Genomic DNA, 21,960 nt, shown 5'->3' on the forward strand with positions numbered 1-21,960 from the left:
CTCCTTTTGGCCTAGGGATTTGACTTCTGCCTTCAGGATTCAGAAATGATCATTTTCATTAAACTTATCTTATTTTTCCTGCATATTCTGCACAGATCCTGAAAAAAATAAGCTAACCTATAAAGAGTAGCTTTTGGTGGATATTCTCAGGGAATGATTAATAGAGAAAATAAGGTTTTACAATACATCCACAAGTTTGTCCATAGCTCATAATGTTACCTAATCAAATATGAATTTGGGTTTCTATATTTAACATTTACTCCTAATCAGTGTGCAATAATTCTAAGCTATATTCTCAGCTCAGAAAAGAAACACTTACCTTAGGTGACTGTTCTTATCCTTCAGTCTTGTAGCTCTCTCACTTCTATAATACATTTTACAGAATTTTGTTTCCTGCTTTTGCGACAGAGCTGTGCCTCTAGCACGGGAGCTGTCCCGTTACGTGCAGTCCCTGGTGTGCACTGATTTCTTTCAGCCCGCATACATTGTGCTGTGACTCGGGGTGCAAGGCTGCAGGAACGTATGAGGCTAAGGCTGTGCCGATACTTCTGTTCTCAGCTTGTGTTAGAGAGCTGCTGCGGATCCTATCACTGTAGCTAATATATTAGGTATCCTGTCTGGATAGATGTTGTAATGAGAGTTTCTGTTTGTTCATATTATGGTTAGGGTAGCCTGCTTGGCACGTGTCTCGATCTTCTTGCATTCACTTCAGCTGCGGAGAGTTTAAAAGCAAACAGGCATTTAAAGCTGGCAAAATCACAGCCTAGCACTCTCTCCAGCTATAGTCTGACCTTGGTTTGAGAGCACTCATCTAAGGAGAAAATTCTCACAATTAATGCAGTTGCAAGGAATGTGACTGTGACTTTCTTAATTTTAATATATTTTCACAGTAGTTCATGGTGAAGTTATTTTCTAAGACACTTAGTTTTACTTCTGGAACTGTCAGGGATAGGATTTCCCAATGTAATTCATATCTTTGGGCTAAACTTTTGGAGATTTGGTAAAAAATTCCTTACAATAACTTAAAAATGCTATGGCATGTATTTCCTATTAATTTTCTTAAATTTATCTGAAAAATTTGAAAATTTGAACCTAAATGTTTATGCTCTTGATATTATGGCAAGGTATGAGATGAATATGACACACTGCAGAGTAATCTATTGATGCAGTCAGTAAGACTCAATACATGCTGCAAAAATATTGAGGTGCTAATATTTGCAGTGCTCATTGTCCCAAATTTAGTCCTAGGGAAGTAGGTCACTGCAGCTCTTTGACCATATGTTCTGGTAACATAATTTCCACGTTGTCCCCTAAAGCTAACTTTATACTTAAGTTTTCTTGGTTTTGAGGGAGTTAGTTATACAAGTTGTCAGTTGCTAGCTCTCGGTTTTAGTTATCTTCAGGTAAAATATATCTAATTTTTAATTTGTAAATGGTGTTTTTTAATTTAAGTGGGATGCTTGTCTGCTAAGTTTTAAGCTGTATGTGCTGGCCTGGAGCAAGGATGTTCACTGTTTTGGTTTGAATGATAAATCTATTGTGGGGAGAAATACTCTGTTGTACTGCACCTTCTAAGCAAAAAAAATCACTTAATCTATTCATGTAGAATAGTTGGCTCATTTGCTAAGGTGCAGTGTTTCTTGGGAAGAAAAAGTAAACTTTGTGAGTAAAAGCAAAATTAGATTCACTTTCAATATTGGAATTGTGTTGGCTGCATCCTACAGGTATTTTCTTGAGTGTGTTACAATGAAGATTTGATGCCATTAAATTAAAATAATGATCTTTTTTTCATGTGCTTGAATTAAAGATGATGTGAAAACACAATAAAGGCATTAAGTATATAAATAACAGCTGTAACAGTTAAGTACAAATTAGTGGGAAAGGGATTCAGGAAATAGAAGCTAGTACAGAAAAGTACAGCTCCTGTTTATTCTTTCCTGATCACAGCAGAAATGTAAGAAAATGAAGTTTTGTTCAAATAAAAACATGTCTTTGAGTTGGCCGTGAGATATCGCAGGAGAAGTTGAGTGAAGAAATGCAATGTCAGTGCTTCAGCTGTCTCTACCATGCATAAATAGAGACAAAATAAATTATTCTTTATCTCGAAAAAATTATTCCAGATGGGAAAAATGAGCCCTACTAAAATTTTGAAGGCATTAAACCATTTGGAACAAAAGATAGAATTGGGCAAGTTGGTAATCTAATATCCTCCAGATTAATGTTTTAGAAAACAGGTGACATCTTTTTTTTTGAAGTGGTGAATTTTTATTTCACAGTCTGAAATTACAGAAGTCATTTTGCTAACCTATATCTGTCCTTTCATTTGTGTATCATTAAGAAAAGTTTTTTACCTGTCTTTATGATAAACTCTATGTATTGCAAGTGTAAGGCTTGTTCATGATGTCTTGTTCAAACACTTTTTGCTTCACTGCCTTGAGCAATTCCAATGAAATTGGAATGGGTCCAGCTATTTTTAATATAGACAAATCTAAAAGTGGAACGGTGCAAAAACAGTTTGTATGTTCATATGCATTTTCCTGAAATGCAGAGAATTTGCCCTCAGAAGAAAATGTATTTGCTACAGATGCTTCAGTAGCTGAAGTTGCTGCTATAAAAGCTGGGTCTAAGGAATGGAGTTCATTTATTCTTTGATGTTTACATCTGCATCTATTACTTTTTTTTCCCATTACTGGAAAAGTTAAAACTAGAATAAAAACTCTACATACCCTTTTGGGACAAAATTAAGATTATGAATGCGTCTATGCAAACCTTAAAACTAAAGGCTATGATTATCATACTAACATTATTTGGTAGCTTTATTGTTTATCTTGTTAACAGTGTAGCTTCAAGACTATAGAATCACTTTCAAAGCTGATTTTCAACCCCCTGTCTGTCTGTCATGACGGTGTCTGCTCTCATCATTATATCACATGATGGGAGAGTTCTCTACCCCTCTGCAGTGTTCCCCGCCTTCTCTATTTTCATATGTATGTCTCCACCTTCATATGTATTAAAATGCACATTTTGTTTGGGACTTGTATAAAAGATAAACCAAACTGTTGCTGTATCAGTTGTTTGTCTTCTGCCTTTGCTATTCTTAAGTCTTAGAGCAACCAGCACACTTTATTAGCCATGACTTCATATTTTCCTTCAGATCTCTGGATAAAAGCTTTAAATAACATTGAGATAAGAAGTGTTGGGGCTGTAGGTTGATAATAGGACATGAAATCTGACTGAAGCCACTGAGAATTCCGTTCTTCATTCTGAGTTTTCCTGGGAAATAAAAATAAAACAGCAAATAATTTTAAAATGAACATTGCAACTCTTCTGACAGAGAAGCTTGGTCTTAGTGAGGATGGGAACTTGTAAAGCCCAAGGTTAAAGCAAAAATATTAAAATCTTTAATGTATGGTGATAAAGGCTCTTTTCCTATACACTCCTCGCACCTTTCTATCCATGTATGTGAATTCAAGACGACCTAATTTTATTTCCTTACAATAAGAGTGAATTTGGAATTCCAACCACCGCTCCTGCTGTCCACCTTGGCTGTACCAGGGCTTGCTTGGTTGTAGTGGCTGACGGTCTCTTCCTCACTTCACTTTGCGTCGCCAGGGGCAAGGGAGGAGCAGAGCGCTCTCGCCTAGGCGGGAGTTTTGCACTGAGATGTCTTTCCCTGCCTGGGGGAGACTGCAGTGCTACATGTGCCTGTTGGAGTGAAAGAGAGCATGGCACAGAGCAGACGACTCATGCTGTGGATCTTGATTTACAAGAGTGAAGCTGAATGTTTGGAGCTGTGAGTACAGTGTTGAGGACAGAATTATGTGAGAGGCGCAATGTGAGTAGGAACTGCCTATCTCTAGGTCTAAGACTGCTTCTCAGCTTTCCCTCAGTGCTCTGACTTCTCTCATTGTGGCAACAACAGTTGCAGCTGACAGTAATGAACAGCATTTTTGATGCTTGTCTTTGCCAGATTTGTAAGCTCTTAAAGAAAGCGGTGACTCCATCCAGTAGACATGGGAACCAGGATTAATGCCCCCATTGCAGGGAACAATTCCTAGTTTAATGATTCTTAATGTTTCTTAAAGCAGCAGTGACTGCTGCTTTATTGGGATTGTAAATGCATTTAATAGTGATGCCACAAGTGATTTAGTGGTTCTTTCCTCCTTGCACGTCTTGACTTCATGCTGGTTTCTATTTCTTTGCTCTTTTAACAACATCACTGTTGGCTCTCAGTATAGCTGTTGTATACACAAAGAAAATGATCCATGGTGTGCAGTAGACTGGGAATTTATATATGTCTTCTAGTTCAGAGGTATATGAATCCATTAGCAGATCATGTAGTATCCTGTGGGGAGATAGAAAACTGCAAATACAAAAAGGATTTTTAGTCTATGTAATACAAACTTGATGTGTAGTCTTGGCTTTTTGGAGCCCTTGAGACCTCCTCTCAAGATTTTAACAGCACCAATATTTTACCTGATTTGTTTTACTTTGTGAGCATTGATTAGCATACATTTATCAATGACATTTATGTTTTTTTCCAACATCTTTTCCAATTTTTTCTACATGGACTATTTTAGGAAGTCTAGCAGTGCAACATCCATGCAAGATTTTTTTTTTTAATAGTATACAATGATTTTTGAAACTTACTTTGTGTTGCACGGTAATTTATTTTAAAGCATCATATGCAATTATATTTTAGTTACATACTTACATGAATATTTTTTTTTCTTAAATCCAGGAATTCTAGAGGTTTTACACTGTGTATTGGTGGAAAGCCCAGAAGCTCTAAACATTATTAAGGAAGGACACATTAAGTCAATTATCTGTCTTTTGGACAAACATGGAAGGAACCATAAGGTATGCAAATAAAAGATGAACTATGTTTAAGTGAACATTGATGAACAGTGAAAGCAGTTTTTTCTGTGTACAGTTTAGATTCCAAATATCTTTATAGTGTATTGACAATTAGAAATTAAATTTTGCTTAGAAAGAGTATGGCCGAGTTGAAGAAGCAAAGGAGATGTTACCACCTTTTTGGCGACAACACTGATATTTATTAAAATTGAAGGGAAGCAGGGAGAGTATGTTTTAATTGTATTAGGAGAATTTCAGAATTGTTGTGAAATAGAATGACAAAAAATGAATTTCATGGACATAAAAAGCCCTTACATGTATTCCAGTAAAAAAGGTATATAGTATTATGTTGCCTGAAGTAATTCATATTGATTATTAATTCTTAGCAGGAGCAAATATATAGCATGTTAAGTTTTCGTTCATTTTTTTTCTCTCCAGGTTTTAGATGTCTTGTGTTCTCTCTGTGTGTGTCATGGAGTTGCTGTGCGGTCTAATCAGCATCTAATCTGTGACAATCTTTTGCCGGGAAGAGATCTGCTTTTACAGACACGTCTTGTCAATCATGTGAGCAGGTAAAAAACAAAAAGTCTTTTTTATTTCCAAAACTTTCTTTAAGATATTTTATTCTTATTAACATTTTAAGTGCTATGTGTAGCATTCTTATTCATTAGGATAAAAGAGAGCATGAATCATAGCAAGCTGCTGTAAACTAAAGCAGGTCTAAATTTATTTAAGTTAGAAATTCTAGAATTTCTTCTAGAGATTCTTGCACTCTTCTATCTAGCTGAAACTGTTCTGTCAAAATATCACCAACTAGTGGTTCATGATTGCCTTCTTCCTCCCATGTTGATGATCTTGTGAACACTTTACTGAGAATTTGAATTAATGCTGAGTCAGAAGAATCTGACTTTAAGTGAAGATCATGGGATCTTCCTCTGCCTCCAACTTAAGTAAGCCTCAGTCATCAAGTGAGAAGGAATGTTAAAACACAGAAGTACTAATGTTAATTCAGAGTTCAAATGATTTTATTAAATGAAAAGCATAAAAATTCTTCAAATATATCACATAAGGAGGCCTTTTCAGGTTAAAATAAATCTAAAGATGAATGAGCTTGACGATTTTATGTATAATACCTCAAAATTGTATTTCATACCCACCTGTAAAATTCCCTAACCCATATGTATTTTTATTGTGTGTGTCTTTTTAAGGAAATTAAATGTTTAATTTGTAGAAAATTGAACAGAATCTATACTCAAAGTTTTGGCATAAAAACATATGCTTCCAGAAAGCAAGTGTAGTCTTATGTGATAAAACAAGTTATTCTATAAGTAATAGAATCAGCGAAGACCGGTTTTGTACTAACTTGTGTTCTATAGTCCCTACCAACCCATCTTTCTCCCCAGCATTTCCTTCACAGGAATCCATAGTATGTGCTGGGGTTGGCTTGGATGTATGTTTGTATTGATCAGACATCTTGTACATAGTGTTATGGAATGAGTGGTGGTGGGGGTGAGTGACACAATGCACTTCACTCATGTGAAAGAAATAGTAATAGGTTTTATTGATAATGACAATGGTTTCACGAGATTTTATGGCAAGGTCATTTATGATTTGCAACATGGATGTTCAAGATACACACAGAATTATCAAGGACACCTCCCGTTGGGTCATGAGGTTCAGACTGGACTCCCTTGCTTTCCAAACTCCTTCTGAGAGGAGTCTGGGTGTGGCTGAATCCAGTCCTAGTCCCAGACCTGGTCCAAGGTTTGTGACTAAGGGATTTGTGCACAGTTACACAGTAAAGTTTACAAGTTCGGAAAGAGAGCGCGCTATAGTTACTACCGCGAATCTGTAGTGGGAAGGATCTCTTAAGCCCGAGGCATATTCTTGGGAGGCACCGTTGCTCAAGGGGAGATCCCGGTGTGCAGCCCACTGCGATGCAAGGAGAGCTCTGGGGCTGACCTTGTATTTATGGGATAAGATGATTGACTAATAGTCATTCTTTCAATTCAGAAAAGACTGTTGGCTGGTGTATGCACAATTAGCCTTATTGTCCCACCAGGATGTAACCATCAGGATTGTTATTGATGGTTAGAGTGGGAGAAGAAATAGGGGAGACAACTACCAGGATAATGTGGTGCTTAACACACCTGAATAGAGCTACGTGTGAGAAGTCAGGTTGAACTGAGGAAGAAGCACATCAGTCACAATAGAAAAAAAGTATTTAATGCAAAGGAGTTGTAACACAGTCCAGTAGATGGAAGTGAAAACTAGATAAATGAAGTCTAGAACCCTGACAGATTTTTCATTATGTGGTTAGCCAATCATTTAGAAACATACCTTGCACTGCTATTGGCTACTACTCTCATTTAAGGCTTTAAGTCAAGACTGGATGGCTTTCTTAATACACATCGGAAACAGAAATAAATCTGGAGACGGATTTTGTTGGTGAGATTCTAGATGCAGTATTACCCCAAAAAATCAGATTAAAAGAACAGTCTTTTTTTCTTTCTTTCTCCTGCGTGACCTTTAGATGTATGACTCTGTGGTTTGCTATTTAGGTATATGTTAATTAAGCACAGTAATATTTCTGTCTTTCAAGTATGCTTCTGAAGAGATTTGAAGTCATCAGTAGGAACATTTAATTGACGTTAAAGATTGATTCAACCTTTGCAAATAATTTTACAGAACTTAAAATAAGGAAGGGAGAAGAACAAAAGAATTTTGAAATAGGTTGACACTGTGGTGTCTTTGTATATGTTACTCTCTCTTTTTAATATCCACTCATATTCTTTCTGTTCAAGCATGAGACCCAACATCTTCTTGGGGATTAGTGAAGGCTCTGCCCAATACAGGAAATGGTACTATGAGCTTATGGTGGACCATCTGGAGCCCTTTGTGACCGCAGAGTCAACTCATCTTCGAGTGGGCTGGGCATCAACAGAGGGCTACTCACCATATCCCGGAGGAGGAGCGGAATGGGGAGGAAATGGTGTTGGTGATGATTTGTATTCTTATGGCTTTGATGGTCTGCATCTGTGGTCAGGTATGTCACCCTTTTTTTTTTTTGGTTTTCCTTCACACCAGGGTGTACATTTGGAATTCCAGTATGTCTGTGATTTCAGTAGCAGCAAATGAAACAGGTGTTTCAGCTGACAGTAGAAATAATGTTCAGAAACAGTATCCCGTGTCAGGATGTATTTTAAGATGACAATGCATGTTTAAATATTTTTATAGTAAGTATTGTAGATTAAATAATGATTTTTGTTTCAGCCAGGGGCTTTTTTTTAAGTAAGTCTAAAGCTTTGCTCTAAAACTTCAAAGATGCAGAAAATGAAGCTTGACAAGCAGTAATTTGAATTTCTAGTTCATGTGTGATACTGTGAGAACGCTCTGGGAGAATTAAATCATAAGACCTTTTTACAGGTTTTATTTTTTTTTTAGTTTAAAAGTTTAAAAATGGTTTAGAGATGATGAAAACTTTTAAGTATGCTTTTTTGTCATACACTTTAAAACAAGATTTTTTTGTAGTGATGTCACGGTTTTATTTACATTCATTAACATTGAATAGTTCTTTCATAACTGACTTGAATATGGTGTGTTTGGTCAGGAGTCGATCTTTAGGACATCACTGGCCAACCTACTTTAATAGTAATTTTTGGTTTCAAATACAGGTGGTAAGGGAAAATAAGGAAAAATTTGAGCTAAATCAAAATAATAAGAAAGAAAACATTTTTTGTATTTCATAATCATTTTAATTATTTATAAGATTACTAAACATTATTTGAAGTGTCTAGGCCTCCATATGTAGTGTCCTAAATTCTGAGGAAAGCTTCTTGAAATATCCAAGCTCTTTTGCAGTAGCGTTAAAAATATTTTCTGCTTTTATTTTAAGATATCAGTGGTCAGTAATCAACTGTAGAACTGATAGGAAACTGTGTTAGGCTCATCAGATTGGCAGTTAATGCCACAATAAAACTCTTCTGAAGTTTCTTAGTAGATATGAGACATATTTCAGCTGGACATATGATTGACAATCTTTGAAGTTTTGAGGCACTGAGGCCTCAAAACACTTGGAAGAGAAAAGCGTTTTGCATTTCCGCAAACTTTCCCAGTCAAGATACTAGAAGATTGTATTTTTAAATACATCATCTAGACTCGCATCTTAGGATGCCATTTTGCCTATCATTTACAGTGAGATCTACTTTGGAGCACTGGTCTTAGATATTAGTGAATTGATGGATATGTGCTCTGTTGCTTTGTTTTCTCTCTCTTTTTTGATACCGTTGTGAAACCTTGTACAATTCTCAGACCTTTTGCTAAATGTGTCTCCTTTCTTTCCATAGGTTGTGTAGCACGGACAGTAAACTCCCCCAACCAACATCTGTTAAGAACTGATGATGTTATTAGCTGCTGTCTGGATCTGAGTGCCCCCAGCATCTCTTTCCGGATAAATGGTCAACCTGTTCAAGGAATGTTTGAGAACTTCAACATAGATGGCCTCTTCTTCCCAGTTGTCAGTTTCTCAGCAGGAATAAAGTTAGCATCCACTGTAGTTTTTTCTCCCCCCCGCCTTTTTTTTTTCAATAGATACAAATATGGTGAATGTTTCCCTGGCTGTATTCACCTTCATTTCCCTTTCTGACATATGCTTCTTTGGCACAGTTCCTGTGCTAGGATAATAAGTAAGAGTTGCAAAGGAGTCCTGAAGAGATTGTGTATCTGCTATTTTCCAGCACACCAGAGTATTCAGGTGATTTGTAAATAGGGCTTTGGAAGCTTCTTTATCATTTCTTAGCTGACAGTATAATGCTTATTGCCACTTACTTCCAGGGCAGCCTTCAATCAATATGGTAAGAAAAGCATCAATCTTCAATATTATCAATATATTTGACATAATCCACCTATAGTGACCACTATTTGAAGATACATTATCTACTCTTAACAAATGGTGGTAGGCTTTCTTTTCAACAGGATGGGTTAATACGAATCTTTCAAACTGTATTCTGATTGCTGTAGTGATTTTCCATAAAATTTCAAGTCACATTTCAGGTGCCAAATTTCTCCTTCCACATATTAAATAGTTTGGGACTGTAATATTAAAAAGAGACTGTGGTGCTTGAGCAGAGGGAATGACTTTAGCAGAGCTGTGGCCAAGGTAAAGACTGGAAATTGACTTTTTTGGAGGCAGAACAATGCTGTTAGGGATCATTTTGAGACTGTGTTAAATACTGTAGAAGTAAAGGATATATCACCTTTTGTTCTAGATACATTAGATTTTGTCGTAGATAATGCAGTGACAGTTTACATGTCAGTAAAACTGCATGCTAAGATGCAAACAGTAAACATGAGAGAGGTGTGTGACAGATGTTATTCACATGCTGAATGTTCTTCTGGAAAGTGTTCAGGTATAGCATTGACCGCAACCTCATAAGACACCCAGTAGGCAGTAGAAGGGACAAAATCATTCTGCTGTTAACACCAGGGTTTTTTTTTAATTTCTTTTTTGGTTCTTTCTTGGATGACAGTGGTCTGAGGAGGATTTTTTTTTTTTTTTTATCTTATGTGATTGCTACTTCATGGTCATCTCATTCACTGAATTTTTTGGTAGCAAACATGAAAAATTCACCGCTTTGTAATGAATGAAATAATGTTTTTCCCAAGGTTTCTGGTAATGTAAGAGTGTGGGAGCTTTTAGTATTGTGTCCTCAGGATTGAGCATTCTGTGGCAGAAAAGACAATCACATTCCACTGTTTTCAGGCTCTTTTCTCAAATCTTCAATGGAGAGTGTTCAGAGGTTTGTTACTTTGGGTTATAGCCTCTCCCTTTGGAGACTAGGGAGGGTACAACTTACTGCATAGGCAAGTGAAACAAACTCATTATATTTCCTCTCCCTTCTCCCTTAATATCTCCAATTTAGAATATTTTTATGGAAGTGGAGGTAAACTAAGAGAAAAAAGAGGATAATTTGCATAAGTTTTAGGCCATACTACTTTCTAAACTCCAGCACTAGAGAGAATGTTAAACAACGCAAATAAGATACAATTTTTTTTAAAATAGTGTTCAATAAGTTTTTCCTCCCCTCTCCTTTCCTTCTCCTCTCCCTCTCCTCTCTCTCTTCCCTCTCAAAAGTTATTTGTTAGTTCTTAGGCCCAAAGACCATTTGTTTTTGACATCAGAGATGTCAGTAACTTCAGTTAACTCTAATATTTACAGGGTTCGTTTCTTGCTTGGAGGTCGCCATGGAGAGTTCAAATTCCTTCCTCCACCTGGATATGCCCCTTGCTTTGAAGCTGTCCTCCCAAAGGAGAAACTCAAAGTGGAGCACAGCCGCGAGTACAAGCAGGATCGCAGCTATACGAGAGACTTGCTGGGCCCAACTATCTCTCTGTCACAAGCAGCTTTCACCCCAGTTCCTGTAGATACCAGCCAGGTAGGGAACTTGAACATTGTATCTTCCTTATTAACAGGAAATGCTAATAGCTTATTTTAATTCAAATCTGACTGAGTTTGCAGATTTTCTCAAATTTGTTTTTTCTTTGGGTTTCGTTGGTACAGTTCTTTACTAGAAGTTGAAAATCTGAAAAATACAAAGGTAAAGTCTGATAGTACTTACGAAAAATTTCATGTTTCTGCTCACAAGCACTGTAATGAAGAATATATTTTACCCTTAATTTAGAATGCACAGCAGAAGAGTATTTGAATTTTGTTATGTTATGTTTCACTGCTTCTTGTGGTTGCTACTAGACAATTTTATTGCTCTTTAAAAAAGTAGACCTTTCATAGTTGTAAAATGGTTTAGAACAGATTCAGCCCTATTTTCTTTACTGGCCTTGCAGGTTGCAGGGGCTCTTTGACTCGCTACAGACATCAAACAACATGCATGTTTCCTTTTATTTAACTTAATTAAGAAGACAAGTAATTCTTTAGCAGCTTATCTGTTAGCAAAGAGTGCTCTCTCTGATCACAGAACACAAGAGCTGATCTTACGCTGAGTTCTGGATGATGCAGAGTTTTGGACATGATGTGTTTGGTTTTCAGACTCATTTCTGAAAATCATAAAGAAAATGAACCTAGCTAGTTTGCAATATGTACTAAATATGGCACTCTTCATATATTCTGCAATTATTGCTCTGTGATACGAATAATTAGGGTATCATTACCATGATTTACAGAATGTCGTGTCTGAGATTTCTGGGTTTTGAGGTAGTTACCCGGTTTCAAGTTTTGGAGATAGGATGCATTGCTGTCTTGATCTCGCTTGTCAGCTGTCTTCATCATCTATTTTTTTTCTTTAATTGGAGTTCAATTAAGTGTTAGTAATTGGCTGAAGTGCTTTTTAGAAAATTACCCTGATTTTTGAAAATTTTAGGTTTTTTTAGCTGAGAAATGCCATCGGTTTGGATAGTTTCTGGTCATCTGCCAGGAATATATTCCATGCCATTTGGCCATATTGGATCTAGAACTATTTGCTGATCTAACTCTGTAACTCAGAAGAGCATAGAGTAAAATATGCCTGTTTTTCTAAGAATTCTCACTCACTTTGAGCAGCTGGTTCCAAAGTTTGCCAGTTGTGGTTAGCACTTACTTATGGTCAGGCAACTTACAGTCTCTTTCTTTCCTCTTCAGATTGTTTTGCCTCCCCACCTGGAAAGGATTAGAGAAAAATTAGCAGAGAACATCCATGAACTTTGGGTTATGAATAAAATTGAACTTGGCTGGCAGTATGGACCAGTATGTACCTTCCAATTTAATTTTCTGTTAATTGTGTAATGTTATTTGATAAATTGGTTTTGTTGTTATAATGGCACTAATTTTTCCCCCTCCTGCACAAATTAGCAGAGTTTTGGACTCTTTTTTTCCAAAAGTGACCAACAGTGCTTATGTATTTCTGAATCAAAATTCTGGAATTAAAGGTGTTTGCTACTTAAATGCCAGTCTGTCTGACAGTGCTGAAAGCACTTCAAGGATTTTCCACCCTCTTATTTGTTCTTGGGGGGTAAACATTTTAGTCAGAGAGAAGGACGGCATCATTAAACATATAGTTTAGCATGTTAAACGTATAGTTTAGCATATGATTTTCTTACATGCAAGATAGCTTTTCAGGCTTTTGCTAACCTATGGCAAGAGCTGTGATAGATTGCCTTTTGACTTCTAAGTAAAATAGTTGCCTGGTGGAGTGACAATAAAACAGATGTTCTTGCCTCCTCTTACTTTTATTGATGGACATAAATCGTTCAGTCTCACATGGATTAAAAGTAACTGTTACTATTTTTTTCCAAGATGAGGAAATGCCATCAATTTTCTCTTTTTCCTTTTTTTTTTGCTCTTCAAACTCAGGTATGTTTTACATGTTCCCTGTGCTGTTTTATTATCTCTTTTCTATTTCTCATGGAACAAAGCAGAAGAAAGCGTGTGGCTTCTGGCTTTTATGCAAAGAAGAATGTGATATACTCTGTCAATCAGATGTTTTTAGTCATTTATAAAAGAAGTCCAGAGGCTAGTCATTTGAACCCCAAATGGTATTGACTACTGTCCTGTACTGTGAAGAGTGTGTAGAGAACATAGTTGATGAAAATTTGAAAACATGTATAAAGAAATATATATGTATTTATGTTAATAAACAATTTTGGTCTTCTGAGGAATTTAGACTACATATTTAATGCAACAACTGATGTATAGATATTATATTGGGAATAGCATACTACAGGAATTTTAAGCAGTTGATAAACAGAGTAGCCTTGCTGTTGCCTTCCTCACCAGGTCAAAGAAAAAAATGCTAATTTTGTGATAATCGTACCAGCTGTGAGGTAGTCTGCAAGTACTTTTAGTGTGCAATTACATACCATCAAGAATCTAGCTGCACCCTTGAACATTATTTTGTTTTAAGTAATTATATATGAGATTTATTATATTCAGAATGTAGCCAGATACTAAATCTTTTAAGTTGTTCATCTTTCATTCTCTGGCTGTAATGCACTATATGTAATAGTTAGCCCTTCTGAAGAAGTGGTGTTTTTTCAGTTTTAAAAGTTTGTGTCATGAAAAATCCAGCAAATAAACTAGAAGGCAGATATTCGTTAGGCTCGAATGTCTCCTCAGATTATTCCAGAAATCTGCTGGTCATGGTATTTTATATTGCCTCTTAGATACACGTTTCATCAGATTGGTGCTTAGTATCTTCTAATATTGCATACACTTCTACTACTGAATTTATAGCTGTAACAAAACAAAATAGGCAAATAAAATAACAAAGCTAGAGCATATTTTGAGTAATTTTGTTAGATGGTTCGTTAGAAATCCAGATATGAGAAGTACGTAGTTACCCAACTTGGTATGCATGACATGCATCTGCATGTATTAATTTATATTAGCCTTTGCTCTATATTTAAAACCTGCCACAAAAGTTAAGAATTCATATGTGTCACAAGTTCTGCCATGTATATAATATTTGTAAGGTAGTAGATTTTATACTGTGCTCAAAAAAGAGTGGAAGGCAACCTAGAAAAGATGAGCATGTGATAGGAATATTATATATTGTAGTTATAGACTGAAATATAATTGTGGAAATATAATTAATATTGGAAATATTTAAACTAGTTCTAATGAAAACTAGAGTGGTCCTTCTTAATGGAAACTATAGTGAATTCTTATTAGTACATATACATAAGCCTGGATAACAAATCTGAAAATAAACCTTTTCTGTGTCTGTTTATAAACATTTCTCTTCTTAGCTGCTGATGATCTTGATGGAGTCTGTTGAGAGTTAAATTGTTAGTATTATCTGCCCAAAGAACATAAAACCCTCAAATGCAGAGAAAGATTCCCTGGAGACTGTGAATATTTTGCAATCTAATTCATGAACAACTGTCTGCTGTTCAACTGGATAATTACTATGCAGTTAGATAGAAAAGTGAAAATATATTACTCAGATATGTTATAGAGCAATGTGAGTTGTCTTATTATTTGATGTTAAAACACCTGGATTGAGTAGTAGCATCCAGTTTAGTTATCAGTGTAGCACAAAACTAATACAAATAGAAGCCGATAAATAAAAAATAAATTTAACTTTTTAGTGATCCATGTTCATATTCACTCTGTGGGTACACCTGTGACTAACACTCAGTACTTGAAGTTAGAGAAACTTCATCCATAGCTCAAGGTGTCCAGGTGTCCATTTTATCTCTCTTTTCTCTAACACACTTTGTTTATGCACCCATGTTATGATACAGGTTTTTTTAAGTATAATCTTAGATACTGCATTTGGATTTATTGGCATAATGCTTCTGGCACAATGCTTCAACTTTTCTATTTTAAGACATTTGTATTAAAGTATCCCAAGGAAAGCTCCTCTATTTGATGCAATATGCAGGGCAAGCAATCAGTTTAAGTGTGATGGATTACTTTTTTGAAAGACAGATTTTTTTGCCAGTCTATAAACTATTGACTTTCTTCTTAGAAAGTCAGTAGTTTCTTCTTAGTTTTTTAAACATCAGCTCTGATTGTTTATATGAATTGCAGATCAAACAAAGCTATGGAGAACAGATTGTACCTTGTTTGGTGGTACCATATCATTGAAAATTCTGCCCTTATTTTTTTTCAGTTAATATAATTTAAAAGCCATCTCATATTCACTAAATGAGTACAAATGATGATTTTTGAAAAAGTATATCAATTTTGCTTATTAACTTCAAATGTTAACATTGTCTTTTCCAGCAATATTATCTGATTCCTCATAGCCATAGTTAATGTTAGTTTTGCAACAATTTTCACTTTGCAGCTTTAAAGATTAATAAGAAAAAGATGCTTTTATACTGCTATATACTGACATTTGTATCAACAGAGCTTTTCAAGCTGCTTCATGAGCAGGAGTCACTGCTCGGTGTACCTCTCCTCGGTACCTCTCCTTGGGGTCTCTTGAACAAAAGAAGCAAGTGTTTACGCTTGTGATGTCCTCCCCTGCACTGAATTGTTCTTCACTCCCAACCACTCTGTGGGTGGAATTGTTGAAGTGCTCCCCGGTTTGCCTCTGGTGGAGCAAAACACATTAACTCTCAGCATCTTTTTGGCTGGCTGCCTCCCTCAGAAGCTGTGGAGGTTGTAATGTCTTCAGTGGCACAGCTGTTATTTGTCAGGTGTCAAGCGAATAACAACTCTGCATGTCCTGTCAGGGGAAAAATATGCTGGGATTTATTTCTGTTTGCTGATCCAACTTTCTTTTCCTTACTTCATGATTTTCAAAGTTTATCATCTGTTAGTGTCAAACATGTTCAGCTTGGAAATCAAGTAAATTTATGTTCTAAAAATAAGTGCCAAAGGGAAAATTCCATCTTTTTTTTTTTTTTTTCCTTTTCTAACTTTGTATGGAAAAAGTGCTTCAAGTATGGGGAAAAAGTAGTCACAAATGAGCAAGCAACATTTTTATTTGAATCTTTTAGCTAATATTTTTCAAAACAATGTTTTACTAATTAAGTCTGCTAATAAGACAGTTCTTACATATTTTGTTGACTGAGTAGTAGTAAATTAAAGTTTCAAAACTGAGAGCTGTGGAATACTCAGTCATCCCTTCCTAATTATAGACTGCATTAAACTAAAGCTGTATAAAATATTTACTTATATTTTTAAAAATCATGATTTTAAGTATATAAAATGTAAGATTTTGTTAATTAATATCTTTATGACTCTACTTCCACTTCAGTGCAGCTAAATTTATGATTTGTGACTCTTTAACACTTTTTTTTCTTCTTGTATGCCACTGCCATAATTTTAAGAAACACAAATATTTGCTGAATTAAGGGAGAGGGTAAACTTATCCTTAATTATGAATATCATTACTATCATGGGATAATTACTCAATAGTGTTCATATCAGTGTTGTTATACAAATTAGAGACATATTTTTTCAAATACGATGTTGATGATGAATTGCAAACAACCTGTAAATAAAATTATTTTATGGACATATATCAAAACACAACATGGACTTTGTACATTTTTTGTGAACATACATGTAATAAAATATACAAATTATCATATATTCCACTTTAGAATCCTTTTATTTGCAAATGCAAATTCTGCCTCACCAACACAGAATGATTTTATTCTGAGAATAAAGGTTTTTTTTTTAATTGAATTGCTGTTCAGTTTGAGTAATGCTGACAAGATCAACCTTAAGTAGTTTGTGTTTAGTTTGTTTTAAAATGTCAGCTAGTCTTATATATTTTTTACAATTTAAAATTTATTTTACTCTTTTTTTTCAGGTTAGAGATGATAACAAAAGACAACACCCATGCTTAGTGGAGTTCTCAAAATTGCCAGAGCAAGAAAGAAATTATAACTTGCAAATGTCACTTGAAACACTCAAGTAAGTTTCTGGAAATTTTAAAACTTACAGTGACCCTTTTCTCCATAGAGATTTGCAGGGATAGTAATGCCTGTTATGAAATGGCAATTTGGGAACATTTTCCTCTATCCTAGGTTGAGGCTTTGAACAAACACTTTTTATATATATATATAAATATATTTGGTTTAATTATTGAAAAAGCATACTTTGACAAAGAACAGATATATTTTGGATATGGTTAATAATCAGCTTTGCTTCAGGGCCTTTGGCTGCTATTTCTGTGTCAACAGTATTAGTCGCCACAAAACAGAACTAGTTATTCTCTCCTCTTTGTGGATGAAAAATTGTATATGTGAATGTTATGGAAGCTCTCCAACTGTTCTCTAAAATTTCATGGGAAGTGGGATATTAATAGGTGTGTACAAGCTATCAACTTATGTGACTTGCAGAAACATAATTCCTGAACTTAGCACTGTCAGTCAAGCAGGTGTGTTCTTACTCTGCTGCAAATATGATGGAAATCTACTTAAATAATTTCTTCCATATGTAGCACTGCATTGCCAACGTGCTAAGAAATATTTCTGAGTCTGATAGATGCTGTGCCCCAGAAGTATATGTGTTTCTCCTGTCACTCTACTTTTTAAAAATATAGTTACTTTTCCCTATTCTCAATGTTGACAAAGGATGACTTACTGTGTGTGATTGTACTTTTCTGGAAAGCCACAAAGCATGAAGTCTTTCTCTGAATTTTGAAGTTCATATGCTTACGGAGCTCAGTTTCCATCTTGTTCTTCTATTGATCCTTGCTTTCTGAAGTATGCAATTCTAATTTTGCATCATCAAGAATTTAGGGACTAGAATGAGAATGTCAAACTCATTTCATTTCTGAAGTGAGGAATGAGTGGGTTAATCCATTCTGATTAATAAATGCAATGATAACTTGAGCTGTAAACTACTTTGACTAGTTCTTTTCTTGATATTACAAACCTACTTCAATGGATGAGAAGGGAAAAGACAGAAACAAAAAAAAATCTTCCTCTAATTGGCCACATACTAAATACTGAATTCTTTACAATTTGTATTGAACCATTTACTGCATTCTTGAGGTAGTTGCAGGATGACAAGTATAAGTCCTTACTGTAACTGGATTTCTCTGTTGGCTTATTGCCAATTTTGCTGCTAGCTCTATTGGATAAAAGAGGCAGAAAACAAAGAAGTTCTGAGTCATATCATCTGGCACAACATTTCTTTCATTACTCCATGTATTTTTCAACATGAATGGACATTACTATGAATGATAAATGCTAAACTGTATGAAATGTCAAGATGCAGGAATGAGTTACCACTGCAAATTTCGTAGGATTTAAATATGCTTTCACATTGATACTGTTTCTGTCCATTTTTAAATTTATTTTATAGGTTGATCTTTTATTGTTTTGTTTATTTTTCTGTGACTGACTCCCATTTCTATGTATTTACTGAGCTATGTATGTGATAATTATATGTATCAGTATTATGCTGAAAGTTACATCCAGCTACTAGTTTTCTTCTCTAGCTCTTAACTACTTCAGGGCTCTTTCAGGTACCACTAGCATTGATGAATCTGCTTGAGAAGTGAATGGAGAAGTGATTAAAACCTGATTCTCAGGCCCCAGTTGCCTTTTTATTCTCCTTTGTCTCTCATTTGTATTACTCTGTCCTGATAATATAAGATAATATAAGGTTCAAATTCCTCTTTTAAGATTATTTACAGTACAAGAAAATTAGAGTTAGTTGAAGTCAGTTCCTTCATCCTGTTTTCTACTCTTAGACATGTTCTCCTGCTTATTCTGGTGATAGATGAGAGAGCTAGACAGGATTTAGGTATGGCTTATGTCAGTTAAATTTAGCTGTGTGGAGTATTCTTAGCAGATAATGTGTATTGCAGAAGGAAAACATTGTAGATTGCTTTTTTTGGTATTTAACTCCTACTACCTAATCTAAACTGGAGTTAAAGAGGTGTAACCATGTGGTTTAGCTCATGTAGCCGAAACTAAAAATATACTTTAAGAATCTCCTTGAAGTATATGATATTAGGGATTGACCTGCTGGAAAGCAGCTCCATGGAGAAGGACCTGGTCATCCTACGCTACAAGATGTTGACCATGCACTAGCATGTGCCCTTGTGACTAAGAAGGTCAATGGGTGCATGTACTATGTCTGAGTCTTGACTCCCCAATACAAGGGAGACATTGAGCTATTTGAGAAGAGTCCAATGTAGGACTACAAAGAGTAAGGGATGAAAGCATCTCTTATGAGGAAAGGCTGAGAGACCTGGGTCTGTTAAGCCTGGAGAGGAGAAGAGTGAGAGGAGATCCTATAAATGTATACAAATATCCTAAGGGAGGGTGTTAGGAGGTTGGGACCAGACTATTTTCAGTGGTGCTCAGAAACAGAACAAAAGGCAGTGGGCACAAACTGAACCACAGGAAGTTCCATGTGAATATGAGGAAAAACTTGCTGACTGTGAATGTGACAGAGCTCTGGCACAGGTTGCCCAGTTATGTTGTAGAATCTCTTTCATTGGAGATACTGAAAACCTGCCTGGACATGATTCTGTGGGATGTGCTCTAGGGGACCCTGCTTGAGGGGCAGGGGATTGGACTAGATGGTCTCCAGAGGTTTCTTCTACTTTAGCCATTCTGTAATTGTGATGATTCATCTGTCCAGAGGAATACTGCTAGAGGTCCAGCTTTTCAATTCTAATTCAAGAGTAGTTAATATAGTAAAGCAGGGGATGGAGTCTGTTTTTATTAGAGAAAAGAACAAATCAAACCCGTTTTCCACCTTTCTTAAATAGTGGGAAAATTGGGACTGGAGACCAAAGTTTACACTCTGATTTCTCTTGCATAATTCCTTTCAAACAAAGGCATATACATCACCCTCAGAGGTTGACTCCAAATTTAATAACTTCAGTCAGTAATATTTCATTCTCAGATGTGAGGTAATTTACATTGTTTAGACTACAAGAAAACTAAGAGGTCCTGGGAGGCAAAGTTGGAGAAAAGAAATTTTGTGTGCGAGAAGTGCTTTCTTATATATTCAATAATAGAAATGTGGGTTAGGACAACAAAAAGAATATTCTAAACTGAGAAGTGAGTTATTAAAATTTTAGGCTTCACTACATTCAAAAAGATGGATAGCGAAGGGGGGGAGTAGCAAATTGGTTTCCATTCTCTGACTTGTTTTTCATAATTACAGTCTGCCGGTACATGTTGGTTCTTGGCCTTTGGTCTATGATCTGTGATATTTTTACATTTACATTTTACATTTACGTCTTCATTTTTTCACATTTTCTCTGTCCTGCATTTTCTCTCGGAGATTGTAAAGACTGAAGGATATTCTGAGGATACTGTAGCTTTGCCTCCTTTTAGAGCCGAGTGATCCCTTACTTTTGTCCAGCATTTATTTTCATTTTCTTGACAATATTTTAGTAATGCATCTGGGTCACAGGAAGTAAGATTTGGTAACCAATATTGAAAGTAAATGCATAAACAAATAATTGATGAGTAATAGATCAACAGCTGAATATGAATGAGACAAGATTTATGCTGTTGAATAATGTAACTCTAAGGAAGAGGTTTGAGATAATCAAAAACCTATTAACACATTCTAGGCTGTTCATGGACAAACATTCTAGGGATGAAAAGTGGCACATTTTGCTTTTTCTCCTTTCATCATCTTAGAAGTAAACAAAATGACATAAAAGGATTTTGGCATAAAGGAGTGGTACCACACATAAATTGTTAATAGTTAAGACAGATTTCATTCTGAAAAAACAAAAGAAAACACATTGGCTTCATGCTAGAGATGTGAACGTGTAGTTCTTCCTACATTATATCTGAGAGTAAGCTGCAGAGGAAATAGTTACCGCTGTTATGAAGGCCTCTGTAAAAGCTAAAAGAATAAAAATAAAAAGTAAGAATGACTTTTAAAGAGTTTATGAAAAAACATGACAAAGTCATTTCTCAGAATCAATTTACTTTGATACATACATTTCTGTAGTGTATTTCCTCCTTAAGATGGTATATGGTGCCTTCTCTCCTCACTTTAAGGAATCTTTAGAATATCTTTGACCAATATTTCTGTACAAATCATTTATTGCTATAAATATATGTTAAAAGAAGAGAATCTTTGAACTGGTGTCTCATAGAGATTAAATAGCTAAACTGTAAGATAGTTCTTTTTTTAAGTTTTTCACTCATTTAAGAATTTAAAAACGTCTTGTGGTATTTTCTTAACATTCAATTAATGTGCTACATGTACAAAAATATGTATATATGTAAATGTGCTACATGTACAAAAAGATCTTTCCATACTGTAATACAAGTTATGTTGTTATTTATGTTGTTATTCCCATAGATCTTTTTTTTTAATGCAGTGTCATTTACATATCAACTGAAAACTCTGAATATAGAAGTATTGACAGTCATTTGTCACCTATTTCTGTGTTCTAGAACACTGCTAGCATTAGGCAGCCATGTTGGAATTGCTGATGAACACGCTGAAGAAAAAGTGAAAAAAATGAAACTTCCAAAGAAGTAAGCTGAAATTCATATTTTTGTTGTTGTTAGGCAGTATGAGTTAAGTAAAATGTGTTTTTAATGATCCTGTATTGTATTTCTAGCTTTATTGATACTTGCATGTATGTCTGAGTTTTCAGAAATTTTCGTGTGTCTACAAACATGCCATTTCTTTAGATATTTACCATCTGATATGCA

The 21,960-nt window shown here is 35.3% G+C and overlaps 1 protein-coding gene across 1 annotated transcript in view; it reads left to right on the top strand.

Moving 5' to 3' along the window:
• Positions 1–21,960, top strand: part of RYR2 (ryanodine receptor 2) — a 362,813-nt gene that overhangs the window by 202,204 nt on the left and 138,649 nt on the right. The window contains exons 16-23 of the mRNA XM_088522870.1: positions 4,742–4,860; positions 5,296–5,429; positions 7,662–7,903; positions 9,204–9,396; positions 11,075–11,291; positions 12,488–12,592; positions 17,118–17,221; positions 21,697–21,780. Of these exons, the coding sequence (XP_088378996.1) occupies positions 4,742–4,860; positions 5,296–5,429; positions 7,662–7,903; positions 9,204–9,396; positions 11,075–11,291; positions 12,488–12,592; positions 17,118–17,221; positions 21,697–21,780 (1,198 nt within the window). The remainder of the gene's footprint in view (positions 1–4,741; positions 4,861–5,295; positions 5,430–7,661; positions 7,904–9,203; positions 9,397–11,074; positions 11,292–12,487; positions 12,593–17,117; positions 17,222–21,696; positions 21,781–21,960) is intronic.

Source organism: Tinamus guttatus, unplaced genomic scaffold, assembly GCF_059628265.1.
Source record: "Tinamus guttatus ecotype Peru unplaced genomic scaffold, ASM5962826v1 Tinamus_guttatus_pri_ptg000011l, whole genome shotgun sequence".
Taxonomy (NCBI): Eukaryota; Metazoa; Chordata; class Aves; order Tinamiformes; family Tinamidae; genus Tinamus; species Tinamus guttatus.